General features: G+C 38.8%; 1 protein-coding gene across 6 annotated transcripts in view; it reads right to left on the bottom strand.

The window, feature by feature from the left end:
- LOC117382218 (collagen alpha-1(XIX) chain) overlaps positions 1-18,809 on the bottom strand; it is a 113,803-nt gene that overhangs the window by 40,704 nt on the left and 54,290 nt on the right. For 5 of the 6 annotated variants that reach the window (XM_055227234.1, XM_055227232.1, XM_055227233.1 and 2 more), the window contains one exon: positions 8,211-8,255. The exons of the other annotated variant lie outside the window; for it this stretch is intronic. In XM_055227234.1, coding sequence (XP_055083209.1) covers positions 8,211-8,255 — 45 coding nt within the window. The remainder of the gene's footprint in view (positions 1-8,210; positions 8,256-18,809) is intronic. 6 annotated transcript variants of the gene reach the window in all.

Consider the following 18,809-nt stretch of genomic DNA (forward strand, 5'->3'; position numbering starts at 1 on the left):
ACCTTATTGTGGACTCCCCTGACGTGTGTGGAGATTTGTAGGGGATGCTTGAGTTACTCAGTGCAGCAATATCATGGAGCATCTGTTAGGCAATCTGAGAAGACAGAATGGCGTCGCGGTTGTATTTAGACACTCCTTAGTCACGCGCACATCCCAACAGACAATAACTGGTATTTACTCAAAGCCCCTCCCCTCGTTCATCAGTTTTTCATTGTCATACGTCCTTTTAATGAGATATAAGTCACAGTTTCCTCGTCCAAATGATGAGCAGTTATTAAGGCTGGTAGGGCTGCTGCCATGCTCAAACAGATGGATTGTCCTATTAATATTTGAGTTGGGGAGGAGGGACTAGTAAAAATTGACTTTGAGCGCTAATTGAATTCTGTGCAGCTTTATCAACCACATGGGAGCCCTTTGGATTTTTAACAGTGTTGTATCTCTAATGCTACAAGTCACTGGAGTTTTAAATTGGCACCAAAGCTTGACCAATATGGGATTTTTCATGGCCGATGCCGATACCAGTTGTTCCAAAGCAACTGATGGCTGATAAGCTCTGCCGATATTTTTTGGCTGATATATAAGGCTGATTTTGATCATTTTCCCCAAATTATGCAATTTAAATGTACTAAAAACTCACCCACAGCCCGTTTTTTCCGCAAACCTTTAAGAGAGCTGTGTAGCCATGTTTTTACAGTTATCTTTTCACACTTGAATGTTCAAATATAGTTTAATGCGTATTATTTAGGCAGCAGGTCAAGCCAAAAAAATAATCGACTTATGCTGGAGATTTAAGGCCGATAGCCGGCTAAAAAGAGCAAATATTGGCCCAATATATGGGTTAGCTGGTTGGTCAAGCTGTAATTAAAGCACTAAAAAAGTAGAGCTATGTCCACGCACAAATACATAATAATAATTGTATTTTCTGGCAAATAAAAACATATTTTTGAATACAATAGGTAGAGAAAAGTAATCCATAAATCTTGATATGAAGAAAAAAAAATGGACAGAATTGGCTCCTTCCTGAAAAATTTTATCAAAACAAGTAGATCATATAGTATTAAAGAAACTACCATTATTTTGCGTTGAAAATGAAATTCAATATCATCTAGTTGGCATCAATTTCAAGTCTAACATTTTTGAAAGGACTGTGCAAACACTATGTCTAGTAGCAAACACAACAAACTCTATTACAACAAACCACTGTAGATTCACACAACAAGGCTTAAACATGTATTCAAAAATAAACTATAATAATTTATATCTCATCCAACAATGGAGCAAAAAGAGCATTCTAGTAAAGACTTATGAGGAAAAATATCTGTCTCTATTATCGTTTCACATCTCCATGACACATCATTCAAAGTCACATAATTGGCAGAGGGGTATAAAACAAGTTAATAAACCCTTCACATAAGATTAACTGTGGCTCTGATAGTGTTTGCTCAGATTATGGCTGTATTTACGTGAAGTGGAGCCGACCTGCGCACGTGAGACTGAAACGATGACTTTGAAGCACCTCTAGTCATCAAACTGCAATTAGGGCCGGTCTGCACCCTGCTCTCTGTCAATACCTGCACCTCACAGTCAGGCTGTTTATGAGGAGGAGTGCTACAGCTATGGAGATATGATTCATGAGAGCGCCAGGCTTCTCAGCTCATCACACACGGAGAGGTTAACAATATGTTCGGATGCATCTATCAGGAGATGCCGAGTCCATATATTTGGTGTAAAGCTATGGTATAGTGATGATTACCAACTCATACCTTACTGATTGCATGAGTTATTTTTATATCACGCATAATTTTACTTTTATATGACAATGTTACTAAGACTATGTTCCCACTTCTGCACATAGCACATTTAAATTGAGACTAAACTGGAACTGAACCTGGACTAAACCACTAAACTAGGACTACCACAGTCTACATCAGGAATAAATTGGGCTGAAACCAAAAAATCCACAATATCAAAAATCCAAATTTATGCCTAGAATGGAAAAATAAAAAGTTATTATTACGTAATCCAAAATTTTAATAAAGTTAAATAGGCCTACTATACTGAGGTTTGCAGTGTATTGTTTTGTATTGCGTTATGTTTATTCATATTGTAGCGCTCTGATACAAGAAAACACCCCAAATTTCATCAGGTTGTTTATTTTCTGAACACAAGGGCTACTGTAGGCCGTAACCCACGTCTCAACTCACTAGAGCCAGCCTTCAAAACAATAGAACCTTCACATTAACTTGTCAGCATGCCAACCAAATGTCACATACAAAAGCAATTACATTAACAACAACACAAAACAGTTACAAGAACAACTTGTGGTGTGAACTCAAAATATCAGATCATTGCAATATCATCAGGTTTTCAACTATGGTCCACATTGCATAAAACTAGATTACTGTGAGGGATGTGCAGCCCTAACGGTGTGCAATTTCCTCTTTCCTTTAAACATTCATTTGAGTGAGAGAGAGCGCCTCCCCTTACACAGATGTTAACAGTTGGGCTCAAGCTGTCTAGTGTTTAGCCTGGCCTTTAAAAATGCACAAGGGTAGGCGAGTGAGAAGTGGTGACAATCCTAATGCTGCTCCATAATTACTGCCCACAAAAACGCTTACTTTCCCTGCCTGATGGTTTCATTTATTTCACTTACACTGTCTCACATCCATAAGACAATTGGGTCCTGCTGCAGTAGGACAAGTTTAAATAAGTAATTGAGCGAGACAAGGGAGAGTTTGCTTGTTGTCAGAATGTATAATACTGATGTGTCTGGGCATGGAGGTGCATGGCTGATTTAAAATGAGACTGATTTGAGTTTAGCACTGTGTACTTGTGGTTTTGTTTGTAATTATTTATGCCTGTATAGTTTTGAAAACAAATTGGTTAAAGTCTTTTCTTATCCTGGACAAAGACTGCATAAAGAAGTGGACTAAGTGAGTGTGACGTCACCCATAGCGTTCAGCTCCAGGCAAATGAAACTCATCGAGGCTCGCAGTTATAGGGGCCAATTTTGAGCCAAGTTCCATATCTGAATTCTGACCAAGTATCATAGCAACAAAAGAGTCAATCCAGAGTGAAGCTGATGAAGGTAACGCCCCTTCCCGCCCACACAGCTGGTTTAGTGCAGAGCGGGCACTTAGCAATGCTGTCAGTCAAATCTGTTGCTAACTCTAGTGCGAGTGACCTCGTGGTAAGAGGGCACCTAATTTGTTTGTTTTTAATGTTCATATCTTGATTTACAGACACAATAGTGAAATAAAAAATGATGACCATGTAGAGCAGGTTAATACGAACATTGAATACTAAAATGACAAGGCTGACTACAGCGGTTATATAGAAGGAGTGACTATTTTTCAGTTGGTGTAGCCGGAAGTGCGCCCATGATCGCTTCCTATTTGGAACGCCGCAGCTCGCAGGTTAGCTATGTCCATTTATATATACAGTCTTGGCTAAGCTCCAGTTGAGTAACCTCTTGAGTAATGGCATTATATATAGTATCTCCCTCATATAACGGATGGTTCTTTGAAAGCCACATATTTTCCAAGGTTGAAGATACTGTGGAAAATCAGTGCATTATTTCCACAATATAACTTTTAAATAGCTATACTTTTCATTGTGTTCTTTCTGCAGGTAATTTGGCAGCCCTGTTTTCACCTAGTTAAGCTATTACAGAAAGTCTGCGTTTTAAGAAGTAATATAATGAACAGTGAATTCTTGGGGGATTTAATGCCGGCTTGTAGCCTTTGTTATTAGCTGAAATGATTTGGGAAAGTGCAGGAAAATGCTACAAGTGAAAAGTAAATTGTACCCGAGTGTGGCCTCAGGCGACCTTAAGAATGACTCGATTCTACAAGTCGGAAATTACAGGACTAAAATAATCAAAGAACAAAACACCTGAGCTTGAAAAACAGAGTGACGCCAGAGTGACATCAACAGTAATTCAGCAACACAAGTGCAAGTAAAAGTGGAAGTGTTGAGTCACTGTTAACAACTTCAATCTGAATTGTGGCAATAATAAAATGCACACATTTGTGTATTATTAGAGCTATTTTAAGAACTTTACAAAATAATACATTGATGATTTTGAAAGTTCTACTTCTTTTTAGTCCTTCATCAAACCTCTGGACCTGATGGAAACACATTTCTCAATGTGCCTCATGTTGGTTTTACAAGGACACACAGTGCTCTATTCTTCACCACTGCCAGTACTCATATTTTCATTATATTGCACTGCATTCTGAAGTCCCATTTGTTTCAAAGTATATTCCACGTCCTCATAAAGATAACTTTGCTTTTTCAAGGTGGCCATTGCTGACACCTCTCCTTCCTCCTCGGGGCATGAGGGGAGCAAGAGGACCTCTGCATCCTTACCTGACACCACAGCACAGCCATGCACCTATACATCAAACCAACAGCTGCGGTCAATAGGTTGTCCACTACACAATAGCTTTCACTCCCAGCGTGTTCACAAGTGGGCCACTGGAGGCCTGGTGGGTGGTGGTTTGCAGTGCTAAAAAGAATACAAGTACGCAGATAAACAGTAGGAGGCTAGCATAGGTCCATGCTAGAGCATTTTTACATAGTGTGTTCTGAGTGCCTCCGGTGAGCTACAGCACCCCTGGGTTTCATGAAAATGATTGCAGAGCCTGTTTTATTTTTTATTTTTACAAAGCGCTGTGCGTAATGACCATCTGTCTGTCTGGAGTGTGAGCTCTGAGTCATGCTGTGTGCGCGGCAGGAGGCTCCGGCTGGGATAAAATACATCACTTAGGTGGAATACAAGTTGTGCTGTCACCAATAAGGGACATAACTGATTGCGCAGTGTCAATCTAATAGGAAGCAAACTCAGTTATCAGCAGAGGTAGAAATGAACTAGAAGATTTTAAGAAATGCATTGTACTTTTAATATGTTTTTGACAGTAGTTTTTCAATAGTTTCAATAGTAGTCGTAGCAGTGTGTTGCAGTAGTATTGTACAGGTTGGACTTCCTAAAAACTTTGCAAATGATACATTTTCTTTTACATTTAAATAAAAAAACATAACTATTTATTTTTCTATACTGCTTAAATGACTAAAATAACGTTTTTCGTACACTACTATAGTATATGCAGTCATTACTACAGTATATGAAATCAATATTGGAGGAAATGGAGCAGTATTTCTTTTTTAAACACAAATCATTAATACCTGATTGAATCTTTTAGCAATTGGGAGTGCTTTCCCATGAGTACACAGAATTTTGAGATTACCTCCTTCACCTCTGATCCTTTGGCACACTTGAAGGGTAAAACTTGAATTATCTCTCCACAGACAGCACTGTAGATGATTAAAGTTGGTTCCGATTTGGAGGACTTTGTGAATGAACACTGCTCAATCAAGCTGACAGTTCACCCTTGCTGGAGCTGCAGCTCTGGGCCAGTTTATCAAACCCAGGAGACAGCCTGAATGTGCTTTATATGCTGCGTGTCACTAGGTTTTGCTTTGGAGATGAACAATGTTTTTAGTTGTACCTAGACGCAGGCTCCTTCACAGTCTACCACAGGACCATGCAATTATAATCAATGAATGGTCTGGATTTATTTAAGAGAAATGAATGCAATCAAATCTAACACTCAAGCTAAGTATTTCTGAGCAATACACAGAACTAGAGACTCATGTGCCTTTATTCTTTAGAATTTAAATCAATATTATTAGTTTTGACATTTTTACTTTGCATAATGTGTTATGTTATTTATTTTTATTTTTTTACTTAAGTTGTAACATGGATTCAGAAGCTTGGGTAACTATTTATATATTCCTATAAATACTTATATAACTATATTTAGAAGTCTCTATTCTCTGAGGTCTAGATTTTGCAATTTTGAAAGAGCTCAAATTTGTATTTATTTATTTATTTATTTATTGTTCAACCATCAGTTTTGTTCTCCACTGGTCTTGAAATACAACTGTTATAACTGTTATTTGACTTTTAATTTTGAATTCTGTGCTGATTAATTAATTCATTGCTTGTCACGTACAAAATATCTTGATCTGTGTCCAATTGGTGCTTGAAAACTTTCTACCTATCCTTCAACTTGGATCCCTGTCCTGCTGCCAATAGACAAAGCCATGCCCTATTGTGTGTGTCTTGAATAGATGATGCTAAAGATCCTCACCTCAGCAAAACAGGAGACTTATAAATGCCAATACAAGAGGATGGATGAAACGTTGGCATGTATTAAGGACATCATAGGGACACTTATTATCTTACAGTCGATGCATGTGCTAGGGTTGCAAGATTTTGAGAAAAAAAATATCATACTGTAATGAGACTTGTGATATATGTTTAAAAAGTAAGATTCTGTTCAGAGCATAAACATTAACAACACAAGGAGCATTAGCACTGAACTGATGAAATCAATCAAGAATCCCATGCATTTCAGAACATGTTTCAGAACCAGTACAACAAGATGTCTTGTTAGGAAAGACAATCCTTCCTTGAACAGGAATGTGGGCCTTAGACATCATCTTTCCCCCTTCTATAACTCCACCCTCAGACCCAAAGCAAACAAAGGAAAAAAAGAGCACAATATAGCTAGCCAGGATGTGTGGAAGCACCCATTAAGAGTTGTATGAATATGCTAATTATGACTCAGGCACAGTGCACAATAGTGTAGCTCAATAGACCTAGCCATAAACAGAAAATGTAAGCAAAAGCTGTTTCCAGTTTCAGTGTGGTTAGCTCCTCCATTCAGATAGATATAAGGAAGTGTTTTTTGTCCAGTTCACAGACTTTACTTTTGGCTTTTACTAAGTACAAAAAGATTTTTCTATAAAACAAGGACAGTTATTTCTTTTACGCTAACTCAAAATACGATTTTGATTGCAATATACTGAGCAAGCCCATTATGTGCGGTAGAAAAAAGCCATGTTTATATAATGTGCTATATAAATAAAGTGGATTGGATTGTATATGGCCACTACACCTGACAGCAGAAATGGCAGTTACAACAGTCCCTAACTGTCACAAGCCTTATTCAATGGAAACAGAGAATCCTTATGTCATGATCAAAAGTGTAATCAAGCCAATGGTGCATGAAAATAATTGGACAGCTAGACTATTTGATCCCTAAATGCTCTTGTTTTCTCCTGACACTGACTCGGTTAAGAGCCTGACAAGCTGTCTCTGCCTTAACGCATGGAGGTGCTTGTGCCCTTTAGCGGATGGGTCACTTCACACAACCGTCCCATCGTGTCTGGGAACGTGCTGGACCCCGAGGAGAAAGACCATAACTCAAGAAACCAACAGGGCTTATAGGCAGACTTGTCCCACTCATCAATACAGCGCTACCTTAATACAGCCCCTGTGGTTTGGAGCGCTGACAATAGCAATGGGACTGTGGGAGAATAAAGGAGGACTATTTGAATGGGTCGATACATGTCTTGCATATGATTTAAGGGCAGAATTAGTCAGTAATTTTTATAAATACAGTATAATTTTTTAGTAATGTATTTGTGTGAACTATATAAAAAATGGCTTTACTTTAATTGTATTTTGCAACTGTTTAATAGTTTATTGTAGGTACTGAAAAACTGGAGTAGTAACTGAATAATAATGCTTGTCTCCATGGACTTGGCTTCCCATTGTCGGGAATAACTTACTGATCACCGTAGAAACAAGCAGTAATGTCACAGGTCAGATATGAGTCATACAGTGGAACATTGGTAAAGCAATATCAGCTCTAGCAGGTGGCTGACCCCCCACAGGAAAAGTTACATAGTGCACTTTTAATTACTATACGTTGTGCATGTAATTAAAGGAAGAGATGTTTTGCCAGAATATTCTTTGATATATTTTAACAATTTGGAGGAGCATATCTTTACTCAAGTGCAATTTATAAACTACTACAATATGTTACATGTTTAAAAGTAAAAATATGTAGTTGTAGTTTGTTAGTTGTAGTAATCGTAAGTTAGTATTAAGTAATATGTTTTTCTGGTTTGTGTCGTTTCATAATGGTTAATTTTAACCTCAGTTATTTAAGAGGTTCTGTTTTAAAGTTTTAATTCGTTTGGCAAAATGGGCTGTCTGTCAGTAAAACTACACCTGTTAGTGCTTTTGATCGGATTAGCAGAATCACCAAACACCAATTATCTCCTGTAATGAGATGACACACAGATTTCCCAGTAGTGGTTGCATTTTATAGTCAATGGTGGCTTAAATCACTTACAGGCATGCCTTTGGGCCCGGGCTCCCTTGTCTTTCCTCTGCGTCCCTGCGGTAGACAAAAATACAGTGACTTTAGATGAGAGCATCAAGATACAGCAGCAACAACAGGTGTGGCTGCCTGGGCACACACACGCTGCCAGCAATTAAGGCTAGAGACAGCGACTCCTGTCACAGTCTCTAATTTGCTTTTAATTAACAACTAGAAAACAGCTTAATTGCTGCGCCCCGTGTGGCCCACTACTCTTTGTTCCCCGCTCAGGTTTAGTGCATCTTCTCCAGCTGCATGGTTTCTCTGCAACATCAATCAGACACAGAAACAAGTGTCCAATAGTAGCGGATGCACTGCTCAATGAAAAGGAGGTCACCATCTAAAAATGTCTTAAAAAACTGACAACTTATGACGAGATGTAATACGATGTGAACAAGTTGCAAAGATTTACAGCAAGAGGTCTTATACTCTCCTGAGGACAGAGGATAAAGCTAATGAGGACGTCCTTATAGATACCCTATAAACTGGCACAGCATCACAGCACTGACTGGAATTAGCTTTCACAGACGCACACAGTCTGCAGAATCAACTCAATTAGGAGATGCTAATGCCAAATGGCTAATATCAAATCGTAGTCAAGAAAGGTTTTTATGCACAATGCCAAAATGGATTACTTTGTTTGTACAACTAAGCAGGAAACGGAGGATAATGCAATTTTCAGTACATTATCAGAACCTAATGACAGCTATTAGTCCCCAAGAAAGTTGTCTTTTTAAAAAATACCTATTGTGCTTGTGTCTGTTATATAATTATAATCTATGACACCTGTGGATCGTAATAATATAAATATAATGTGCACATTTTATTCACAATATTCATCTAAAATGACTTAATAAATGAAACAAATCTGCTGACTTCTGCTTTAGAAAACTACGGCACCCAATGGGAGCTGATGTCGCCTTAAATGTCATCACAACAAAGAGCCATGGAGCTGTCAGCCCTTCCCATGCAGATCTGAGCTGCAGGTCACGATAGCAAGTCGTGGATTTTTTATTTTTTTTTGTTTGTACTAGAGTGACTACGCAAAGCTGCCAAATTCTACGCGTATCATCGATTAGGAAATAAAACTGAAGAACAAAGTAAGTACAGAACAATGAGTGTGTACTGGTGGTGGTGAAAATGGGGATTCATTGGCAGTGTGTGTTTAAAATAAGAGATTAAAGATTAATCAAACAAGCATGAATCACTCCAAATACAATTTCAGAGGGTAAATGAGAAGAGGAAACAACTATAACATGGTTAAAAGCTCTGAAAAGTTGATTTTGCATAATAGGTCTGCTTTAAGTTCAAATTTAACAACACATGTCTTTGAATTGAATAGCTTCCACTGTTGTTTATCAGCGTACACACATAGTGATTTGGGTGGCACAAAATTTTGTACTGTCTATTTTGTTTAATGCTATTTTTTCACCTTTCACATTTCTAGAATTTTGTTTTGTATGCCTCTATGTTTTGCAGTCATACAATTCAACTGCATTAGATGTTTTTGGCATGAAATGTATTTATATTTTGCAAACCCTTAATTACAGTTTCTAATAATTTAACTCTGAATTGGGGTTCAAGAATATGCCACTGTTACGCACCGAATACAGTATGGAATCACTATTATTATAACCCTCCACTCTACTGTACATGCCCTGATTGCCTCATGAAGCACACTGCCTCCCTCTCCTCCACCAGGCCTGGCTCAATCTTTCGGGAGCCCAAGTATCATCACTCGCAGCTGCAAAAGAAGGAGAAAATTCACAAAGCAACGCCCCCTCTCCTCTCCTCTGACATGCCGTATGCGTACTCTTTGATTAACTGGGTCGAATTTGACACTTTTGCCTGCAACAAAGACAAAGGATGAAACTTGACTCATGGCTAAGGCTTGTTAATCACTTGCTGGTATGTTTGTAGTCTGGGAAAGTAAGATATATAGTACAGTAAATATCACCCTAATAATGTCACAGTATAGCCCAAACATACACGCCTCCTTCTCCCTGGAATTACCCATGTTGCCCATTTTGTTTGATGTATGAAGTCAGCCTTGGCCAGTATCTTTTGATCATTCGTGCTAATGTAGCTCCAAAACGCTGCAGGTCTTAATGGAAGCACATTCAAGGGCTTCTTCGTGAAATAGTCGGAAACTGAAGTCAAAACCTGTCACTGCACAGGAACAAAACCTTTAAAAGTCTTGAAAGCACCTTTTAGCTTCAAATCTCATTACATTCCAGTGCGATGCTCTCTTTCAGATATAATTGAGGTTGGTTACCTTTGGGCCACTGAAAGAGCACTTACAAAGCAGACGGAGTTTTCTTATAGCAGTAGCTTTAGCAGTGGGGGCTGGATGTAGATTGAAAACACAACAAAGCGTGTGATAATGAAGGGGTTGACAAAGGATCACTGCCACATTTGCACAAACAGGTGAGTGTTTGTTTTAGCCTTGGCCCTCGTCGTTGCCCTTTCTCCTCTGAACTTAAAAACAGATCCATGGTTAAGTGATTTCTCTAATGAATATTTCATATCCTATTATTCCAAAACAAGACATGAATTATGCAGACGTGTTTACTATCACTGTGCATTTGCCCTTAAATTACATTTAACTTCAGTACATACAGTCAAAGTTTATTTTACAGTACTAATTGTGATATGTAACAATGCATAAGAACATGTAGGCTAATTACAGTAGGTGATGTGGTTTGCTCTTGCTTAGGTTAGTGCATAATATTAAGGGAACTGTAAAAGTAGTAAGCCCATTCAAGGCAAGAATTATATATAATTATAATTTGCTTTAAATTACCAACACAAAACATGTTTCAAATCAATAACATGATGCCGTGTTTATGCCAGTCTCAGGTCTGAATAAATTGGACGGGTTGCACCTGGAACAGCACACCGTACAGCCTATGCCAAATCATTTGTTCTCAGTAAATACATGGCATTAGCCTAATTTGTGTTAATACCCAAATCATAGACATCAATCAAGGTACCATAATTGTATAATCCATATGCCTCTGTAAATGGGAAGAGTTGCAGCAGAAAGGGCATCTGATGTAAAAATGTTTGCTAATTCTAGTATTGTATTTGCCGACTATCCCAGGATTTGGGGGGTTTGCAGAATATCCCAGGTTTTCTTTGTACCTTTAGAGGCAGATTATTTGCTGTGATGCCCTCAAATATGTAATGCCAAAAAGAAAGAAAGATCTGAGTTAGATAGCGCTGCAGTTGACCTTGTAGTAACCCAGACACGTTCCCTATACAGGTTGTTCACTTATGCATGTTCTCATCTGCAAATGTGTGCTTTAGAGTCCATTAGATTAAAAGTAATTATTACAGGCTACATCTGCTGCTGCTGTTTGCTCTCAAACATCCCACTGTTTTACTGCCCACCAGCACCTAAGTACTCCAGCAGCATGACTTCCACTCACCAGCAAAGCACAGAGCATTTTCACAGATCAATCCTTAATGAAATTTTAGATTCAGCCATAGCTTCTTGTTTGTATTGTGTAAATATAGCAGTGTTAGGGTGTCACGATAAATCCTTCTTGAAAAATGTATGAGCCTTGCAAAGTTGAAATAAATGTTGCGCAGTCAAAATTTACAATCTGTCTTTCATTTTTGTGTTAAACGTCACTTTGCCAGAGGAACAGGGTATCAGAGGTGAATATGGTCCAAAGTTGTATCCCAGCAACAAGGCTGTCAGAGAGCGCCAACCAAGAATACCAACTTTCAGCAAAATACTGAAATAAAGAAAAGCACTTTTAGACAATAATGACAACACAGCCAGAACTTGTTTTGTTGAAATTTGCATAAGGCTCATTGTTCAACCATTTTCAAATATTAACTCGCACTTGAGAATATCTAAAATGGTTGAATTTATAGGCACTGTTCCCTCTAAGCTGCGCGTGTGCGCAATTACGCTCTGCTGACACGTTCTCCGCGCACAGAAAATCTGTGCTGCGCACAAAAAAATCGAGTCGAAAATAAAATAAACACACAACAATTCATTCTGCACAACAATTCATTCTGCGCTATTTTTCAATGTGAGTCAGTGAGTGTGACCGGTGATGAGCTGCTCCAGCCAATTATGTGATTCACATACGAGAATCACATAATTACCGATGTGGCCGACGTGGAGTGAAGACTCGCTAATGATTCTAAGTGTTTAACCCCTGAACGTTCCGACGGCCCTCGGGCAAAGATCCGTGCGTAAAATTACGCACGCATAATTGCGTAATTTTACGTACTGTTTTGCAGCAGTTTTGCGTTTTAAACATGACGAAACGGACAAAACAAAGAAAGTACGCGACCGAGGACACTGTGGATGTTTGTACAAGTTAAACTAGAGACATCTCGGACCCGGCGCGGTTCGTGGAACCGAGTGAAGATCTCATGATGGACTCAGGAGCAGAGGACCTTATGTTTTGATGGACTGGATGCTGTTCCTGATCGGTAAGCGTAGTTTATTCTGCTATTGACTTAATTGTGGGTCAAATATATCATGTGTAATCATTAGCATTAGCTAATGCCAATCTGCCCCCCCTCCGACCACCACCAATCATCACGCACACACCACTCGGGTGAAGTGTCTTGCCTAAGGACACAATGACAGAAGTTGGTCCGAGCGGGACTCGATCCAACCTCTGTCACAGAATGACTGTCACACTGTCACATGTACAGTGTATTTTTAGTTTCCAGTGTGTGTTTGTTTACACTTTGAAGTGTGTGTGTTTGTTCACTGTTTGTAGTGTGTAGTTTGTAAATATATATTTATTTTGACCCATACCACTTGTTTTGAATATATTTTATGTACAAATACACATTATATATTGTGTTTTGATATGATATTTAAATGTACACTAATAGAGCAGCTGGGTGTGCAGATACAGATTCCTCTCAGTGTGTATTGGTCATTGAATACTGTCACTAGTTTATGAGTTGTAAAAATCAAATGATCGTGTCATATACTGAAAAAGAGTTACCGGACTGTCTCCCAGACACAGTAGGACAATCTCACTCAGTGCACAGCAAAAGCCTCACACAATGGCTTATACTCATAATACAAGTCAGAGCTTTATCATAAAAATGTTAAGTGTGTTTTCAACATTGGAGTTTACAGTTGGCTTGGTTTGGTTGGAAGCTCATGTTTTGCCATAGTTAAAATGAAATATTTATACTTCCAATAGCATTAACATACTACACAGGTCATGAGCAAGATTTTTGTCATTTTCATTGTATAAGAGGCTAAAGCACTTAATTAAAAGTCTTATAACAGAAATGTAAATGCGGTAATTTGATTCTTTTAATAAACCATTTAACTTGGATGGATGTGATGCAGCATGACCACAGTGCACACGTCTGATGTTGCTCACAGTGGTCCATGGGACGCTCAGGGAGTTTGTGTGTTTGCTCAGACTCGTGAAAAATTAGAGGGAACGTTGCAGCCATATACATGCAGAAACTCTAGCCATCTCTGAACAAACAAGAAGTGAATAATTCCAGTTAAACATGAGGAGGACTGACAGGAAATGTCTGTTTTCAAATCAAGAGACAAACTAGAAGTGTCAGAGAACTCTCAATAACACAAGAGGGATTGAACTAACCAATCGTAAAAGTGTCATCTGTCCCAAGGATCACACCTACAACCTCCTTCATTAGAGTGAAGAGCCAACCCACTCCGTCAACTAAACTACCTGAAGCATTCCACAATAAAATGTTATGCAAAAATCTGTTTTGATGTATTATTGAGGCAGTATTCAGTTAGAGCTGAGTGTGTGAGTGAGTACAAGAGCCCCAAGACAAAGGCACTTGAAATGTGACAAAAGCTCCTCTTGTCCCATTGATCAGTTTAACCAAAACTACTCTTGCAATGTCTCTCTTTTGCTTTCATGACCATGTAGTAAAATTTTCCATTCTAATCTAGTGTTAGTGTCGACCAATTTGTTTCTAGGCCTGCCACAATAACACATTTCGAAGTAAATATAGACGATAAACGATAATATTGAAACTAATTTATGCCACCGACACAAAAACCCAAGAGCAAATTTATACCACAAAAACTATTCTAAATCTACAATATTAAAAAAAAAAGACATGAGCTGTAATGAAAAAAACTGCAGAATGAAACACTAGTACTACAACGTTTTGTTCAGTTGTAAGAATTGAAGTTTTGGTTTACTTGAGTACTTAGTTTTCTGTAATGAGTCATAGAAATGATTCATTCAACCTTTTTCAGCTCAAATCTGATTATATTGCCAAAACTAATCCCAAATTTCCCAGTACAGTGCAAAGAAAAAGATGATAAATTCTGACCCTAAAAGAATATCGTTCCATCTAACATATACTGAACGATAAGTAGATATAGTAATTATCGAGACAGGCCTACATGTTTCACGCATTTAGTTGGACAACCACTGATTACTTTCATGCTGACAATTTAGCATTGATTATTTTCCAGTATAATCATCCACAGAGGGGTTGACATTTTAATGATGAATAAATTAGCTGGTGGGACTTGACAATGGGAAGAGGTGGGACCATGACATAAATAGATTAAATAACATACACTACTTAATTGTCATGCCCATTAAGATGACAAACTAGTTAATCAAAATATAGTGAATTACCTATGAATATGAAGGATTGTCTTTAAAGGTCTCATATTATGCAAAATTGGCTCTTGTGCGATTTTAGTCATGTTATAAGGCTGTTAGTTCAGTAGTGATTGGTAATTCAAGAGATGAAGTTATCCAAATAATTCTAGTGAAGGTGTATGGAGTTAAAAACACAGTGGAGTACTTTCTGTATTACATGACATCAGAAAGTGAAACAGAGTGTTTTCTGCTTGAGAGAAGAACTAAATGTGCCTAAAAATGCAGGGTTTGTATGTTAAACGTATGAATACAATGAAACAACAATGCAGGTATATTTGTGATGAGGAAACAACATTATAACATAGATAAGAAAATAGCATAACATGGCCCCTTAAAGAAATACAATTGTTGTGCTGCAGATTGTATTTTCCTACAGTTGAAGAAGAAGAATTATATACATTTTAGTTTTGAAGATATGCACACTGTATAATTTATCTAACTCCAAGACCAATCCCAAATCAAAGTGCTTTTCTTGTTTTTCTCAATTTTCTCATAAATTCTTATCTTCCTGCTTATCTCCTCTCCCTCCGCTGTCACTCGCCCTCCTTCCTCTTCCTCACCCAACTTTTTGCTGCCTGTCGGATCACCCTAGCCATCTCTGTTGCTAGGCTACGCTGGTGTCCTATAAATTTGACAACATCCTAGTGCTTGATTATTATTTGAGCGCTGCAGTGTGGATCCCTCCTTCAGGTCATTGCAGTAGATTAGAGAGAGAAGGAGGTAAGGAAAGGAAACGAGGGATGAGAGGAGGAGGAGGCAGATGACAGGACAGTGCGTGCAGAGGCAGTGGGAGTTGGAAATGAACATGCTTTAGGAGTGAATGAAAGATGGCATGGTTAGGCTAAACATATTCACACTTGTATTTAGCTGCAGTAGGGAGAAGACAGCAGCGCATTTTAAAGCAACAATATGTAGTTTTGACATTCAGGAGTATAGAAAGTGTCCCTTCAAAACTCCCTGAAAGGGTTCTAATCATTGTCTGAGCATGCAGAGATTCCTATTCTTATTCAACTCATTACATACTGACAAATGGTAAAAAAAAAAAAAAAAAACTCTTCTTGGAGCTAGTCATATGGGACCAAAACACAATTGTAAAGAAAAACAGGTTTATTTCATGCGCATTGTCTATTGTCTGCACAAACAGGAAGCTTCTTTATAATATAAAACCCATGGTCTAACATATTTACCATTTATCATTTGTGTCTATGTTTTGCAGCTTGTATTCATGAACAAAAGTTATTCACTGCAGGTATTTATCGGAAAAGTTGTGAGAATCCTGAATCCTAAAGGTTTCAACATCTACTCGCAGTTCATCCCAGAGACGTCTTACAGGGCAGATGAGAGCTCTGGGAGGCCGATGATCACTGCTTTATGTCATAGGTTATGTACATCCTGGCTAATGACAAATTGCTCTAATGCTGACCCAGAGACAGACAGAAAACCATTAACTTTTACAGTTATTCACAAGGGCAATTTGGAATCGTCATTGCACAAGTAGGAGGAGGAACTAATCTATATGTCACAAACTGGCGGAAATCAACAGAGTGTTTCACATGGCTCTGCGGGATCCTTATTGTTGAGAGGCATGAGTGGAACCTTGCAGACTGCTTGGTAATTTCATAACAAGCAAATGTGAATGTAATTTATTCCACTGAAGGCATAATTGTAATGCAACCCACTGACGTCTGAGCAGCAGCAGAGTTTTAACATCTCAGATTTCAGGATGTTGTATTATTAAAGTTCCATCACATGCTGTAAGAATTGCGTCTGCGATACAGCTGGATAGAGGTTACCCTGGGTTTGAGGCGAGGAGACGGCCTTTGGAGATTGACAGTATTTCCTGAACTTCTGACTTAATCCACAAGGATGCCAGCCTCCTCCGACTTCAGCTCTGCTCTGAGTTGTAAAGTGCAAAAGGCAACATCCTCTCATTCCTACAACACAAGCCCCAATCTTACAGCCAAGTCGCCACTGACAGTGACACACAGCAGAGGCACTCGTTCATGAAGACTCCATAATCCTTAGCCCAAATGTCAACATGTCTGTGCCGTGTCCATCCACTGTACGGGAATAACACAGTGATGGGAAACGGAGAAGGCCAAGGGTGCCATATTTTTCCTACAATAAAGCAGATATAGCATCAAGCATCCTCATAATCCACCTGCCGAATGCCCTTGTCAAACAGGGTCTGCAGATAAACTCAAGGAGACTTCTGAAATGAACATCATGGAATACACAAACTGGACCAATGGTGATGGTAGAACTTGCATTTCCCCTGATAGGTGTTTCTCCTGATAGGCGTTGGATAATATCGACAAAAGCTAAACACAAGTCTGTACCAACAGTGAGATCCAGCTCCTTTTTCCCATATCTGGCGTGAGCCCAGATGCTTGATGACCTGAAGGGAGCATATCTGACATGGCTGTGCCCAGTTGGTGTGCAGTGTTATGTAGCTTATGGGAGAGATGACCTTTTCTTGAGTGAAAACACAAATGCTACTCCCTCTCCTTCTGCCTGACTTAAGTCTGCTGTCTCCCAAGGGTGCATGCGCTGAGGCCACCTGAGACTGCTGTCCAACTGCTCATTGACGCTTAATGGGATCTGACCACATCGCTCATAGGCCCCAGCTGTGTTTGTTCAATAAAAATAATAGTGCACCAAAACATGCAAAATGCTCTATGGACTGTATTAGTATTTTAAAGCAAATATGTTGTTGTGTGTTGAGACACAACAATATTGAAAAACAGACCAGTATAATGAGTTATATAGGTGCAATGACACTAGTTAAATCAAAAGGACAACAATCTCTTTTCCACACAGTCACAAGTGCAGTATCTGATCAAGCCCTGCCCCACAGGGACGCTTATTGTATCCAGATTCAAACAAGATGCACACAATTATTCTGACTGCCACCAAAAGCTAATTTATTCTGTAATTAATTTTCAAATGTCAGCTGTTCCTCTATGCAATATTTTCTCATTTCTCATTTAAAAATTTCACCATGAGCCTTAATAGCTGTAAAAACAGGGAACATGAAAACCAATGTGCAAAGTGATTCTAAAATATCAACACATTTGCAGCATATATTATATTTACCATTTTTTGTTTAACCTGTGATCACAATTTTAATACATACTAGAGCTAACAAATTAATCCCTATAGACACAATTTAGTACATGTTCATATCCTCTTTTGTTAAATACTTTCTCGTACACATCAGGCCAGCTACACATGTGTGTCAAGTGGTGAAAAGAGCAAAAGTCTATTGAATGTACACCATATGCTGTAGTTGTCAAATGTATGACAAACAGATTTCCCTGTATCATAGCAGGGTATGAATACAGCAGGAGCTAATATTGATTATAGAGAAAGTAAATCCATCCTAAAAGACACAGCAGAGGTGCCTCATCTGCTCCTGGTTAAACATCCCATTATAAAAAGAGTGCACATTTCAGATCTCTGGGGTCTATGCGTGCCTGCTCAAGACTGTACACACTCTCACCAAATGCCCGGGCATTTGGTAAAAGCCTTAATAAAATAGGATTTGTTCCAGTTGTTTACTGAGGGTGAGAGGAGCAACCGGGGCAGGAAGAACGACAAAGCTGACAGCTGCCTGGCAGGGGCTCAAATGCAGCTTAGTATTTTCACCATTTTGAGTGGCGCACAATGCTCTAACTTACAGCCATCTAATATTCAGGCACGCATAAAGAGATAACTGACACTGGGGCTGGCTTAAGTCAGGCTCAGCTGGCTAAGACGGCACCTACTGTATAGTCTTTGGATAAATCTTTCCATGAAGGTTTACCTCATAGCCTCTCAATCATAGGTCGTGACAATTTGGTTATTTCTACAAGCACCACTAGATGGCAAACTAGCTTCATCGTACATATTCCAGAGCATGGGGGACAGGGCCAAC

The sequence above is a fragment of the Periophthalmus magnuspinnatus genome, chromosome 15 (genome assembly GCF_009829125.3).
Source record: "Periophthalmus magnuspinnatus isolate fPerMag1 chromosome 15, fPerMag1.2.pri, whole genome shotgun sequence".
NCBI lineage: Eukaryota > Metazoa > Chordata > Actinopteri > Gobiiformes > Gobiidae > Periophthalmus > Periophthalmus magnuspinnatus.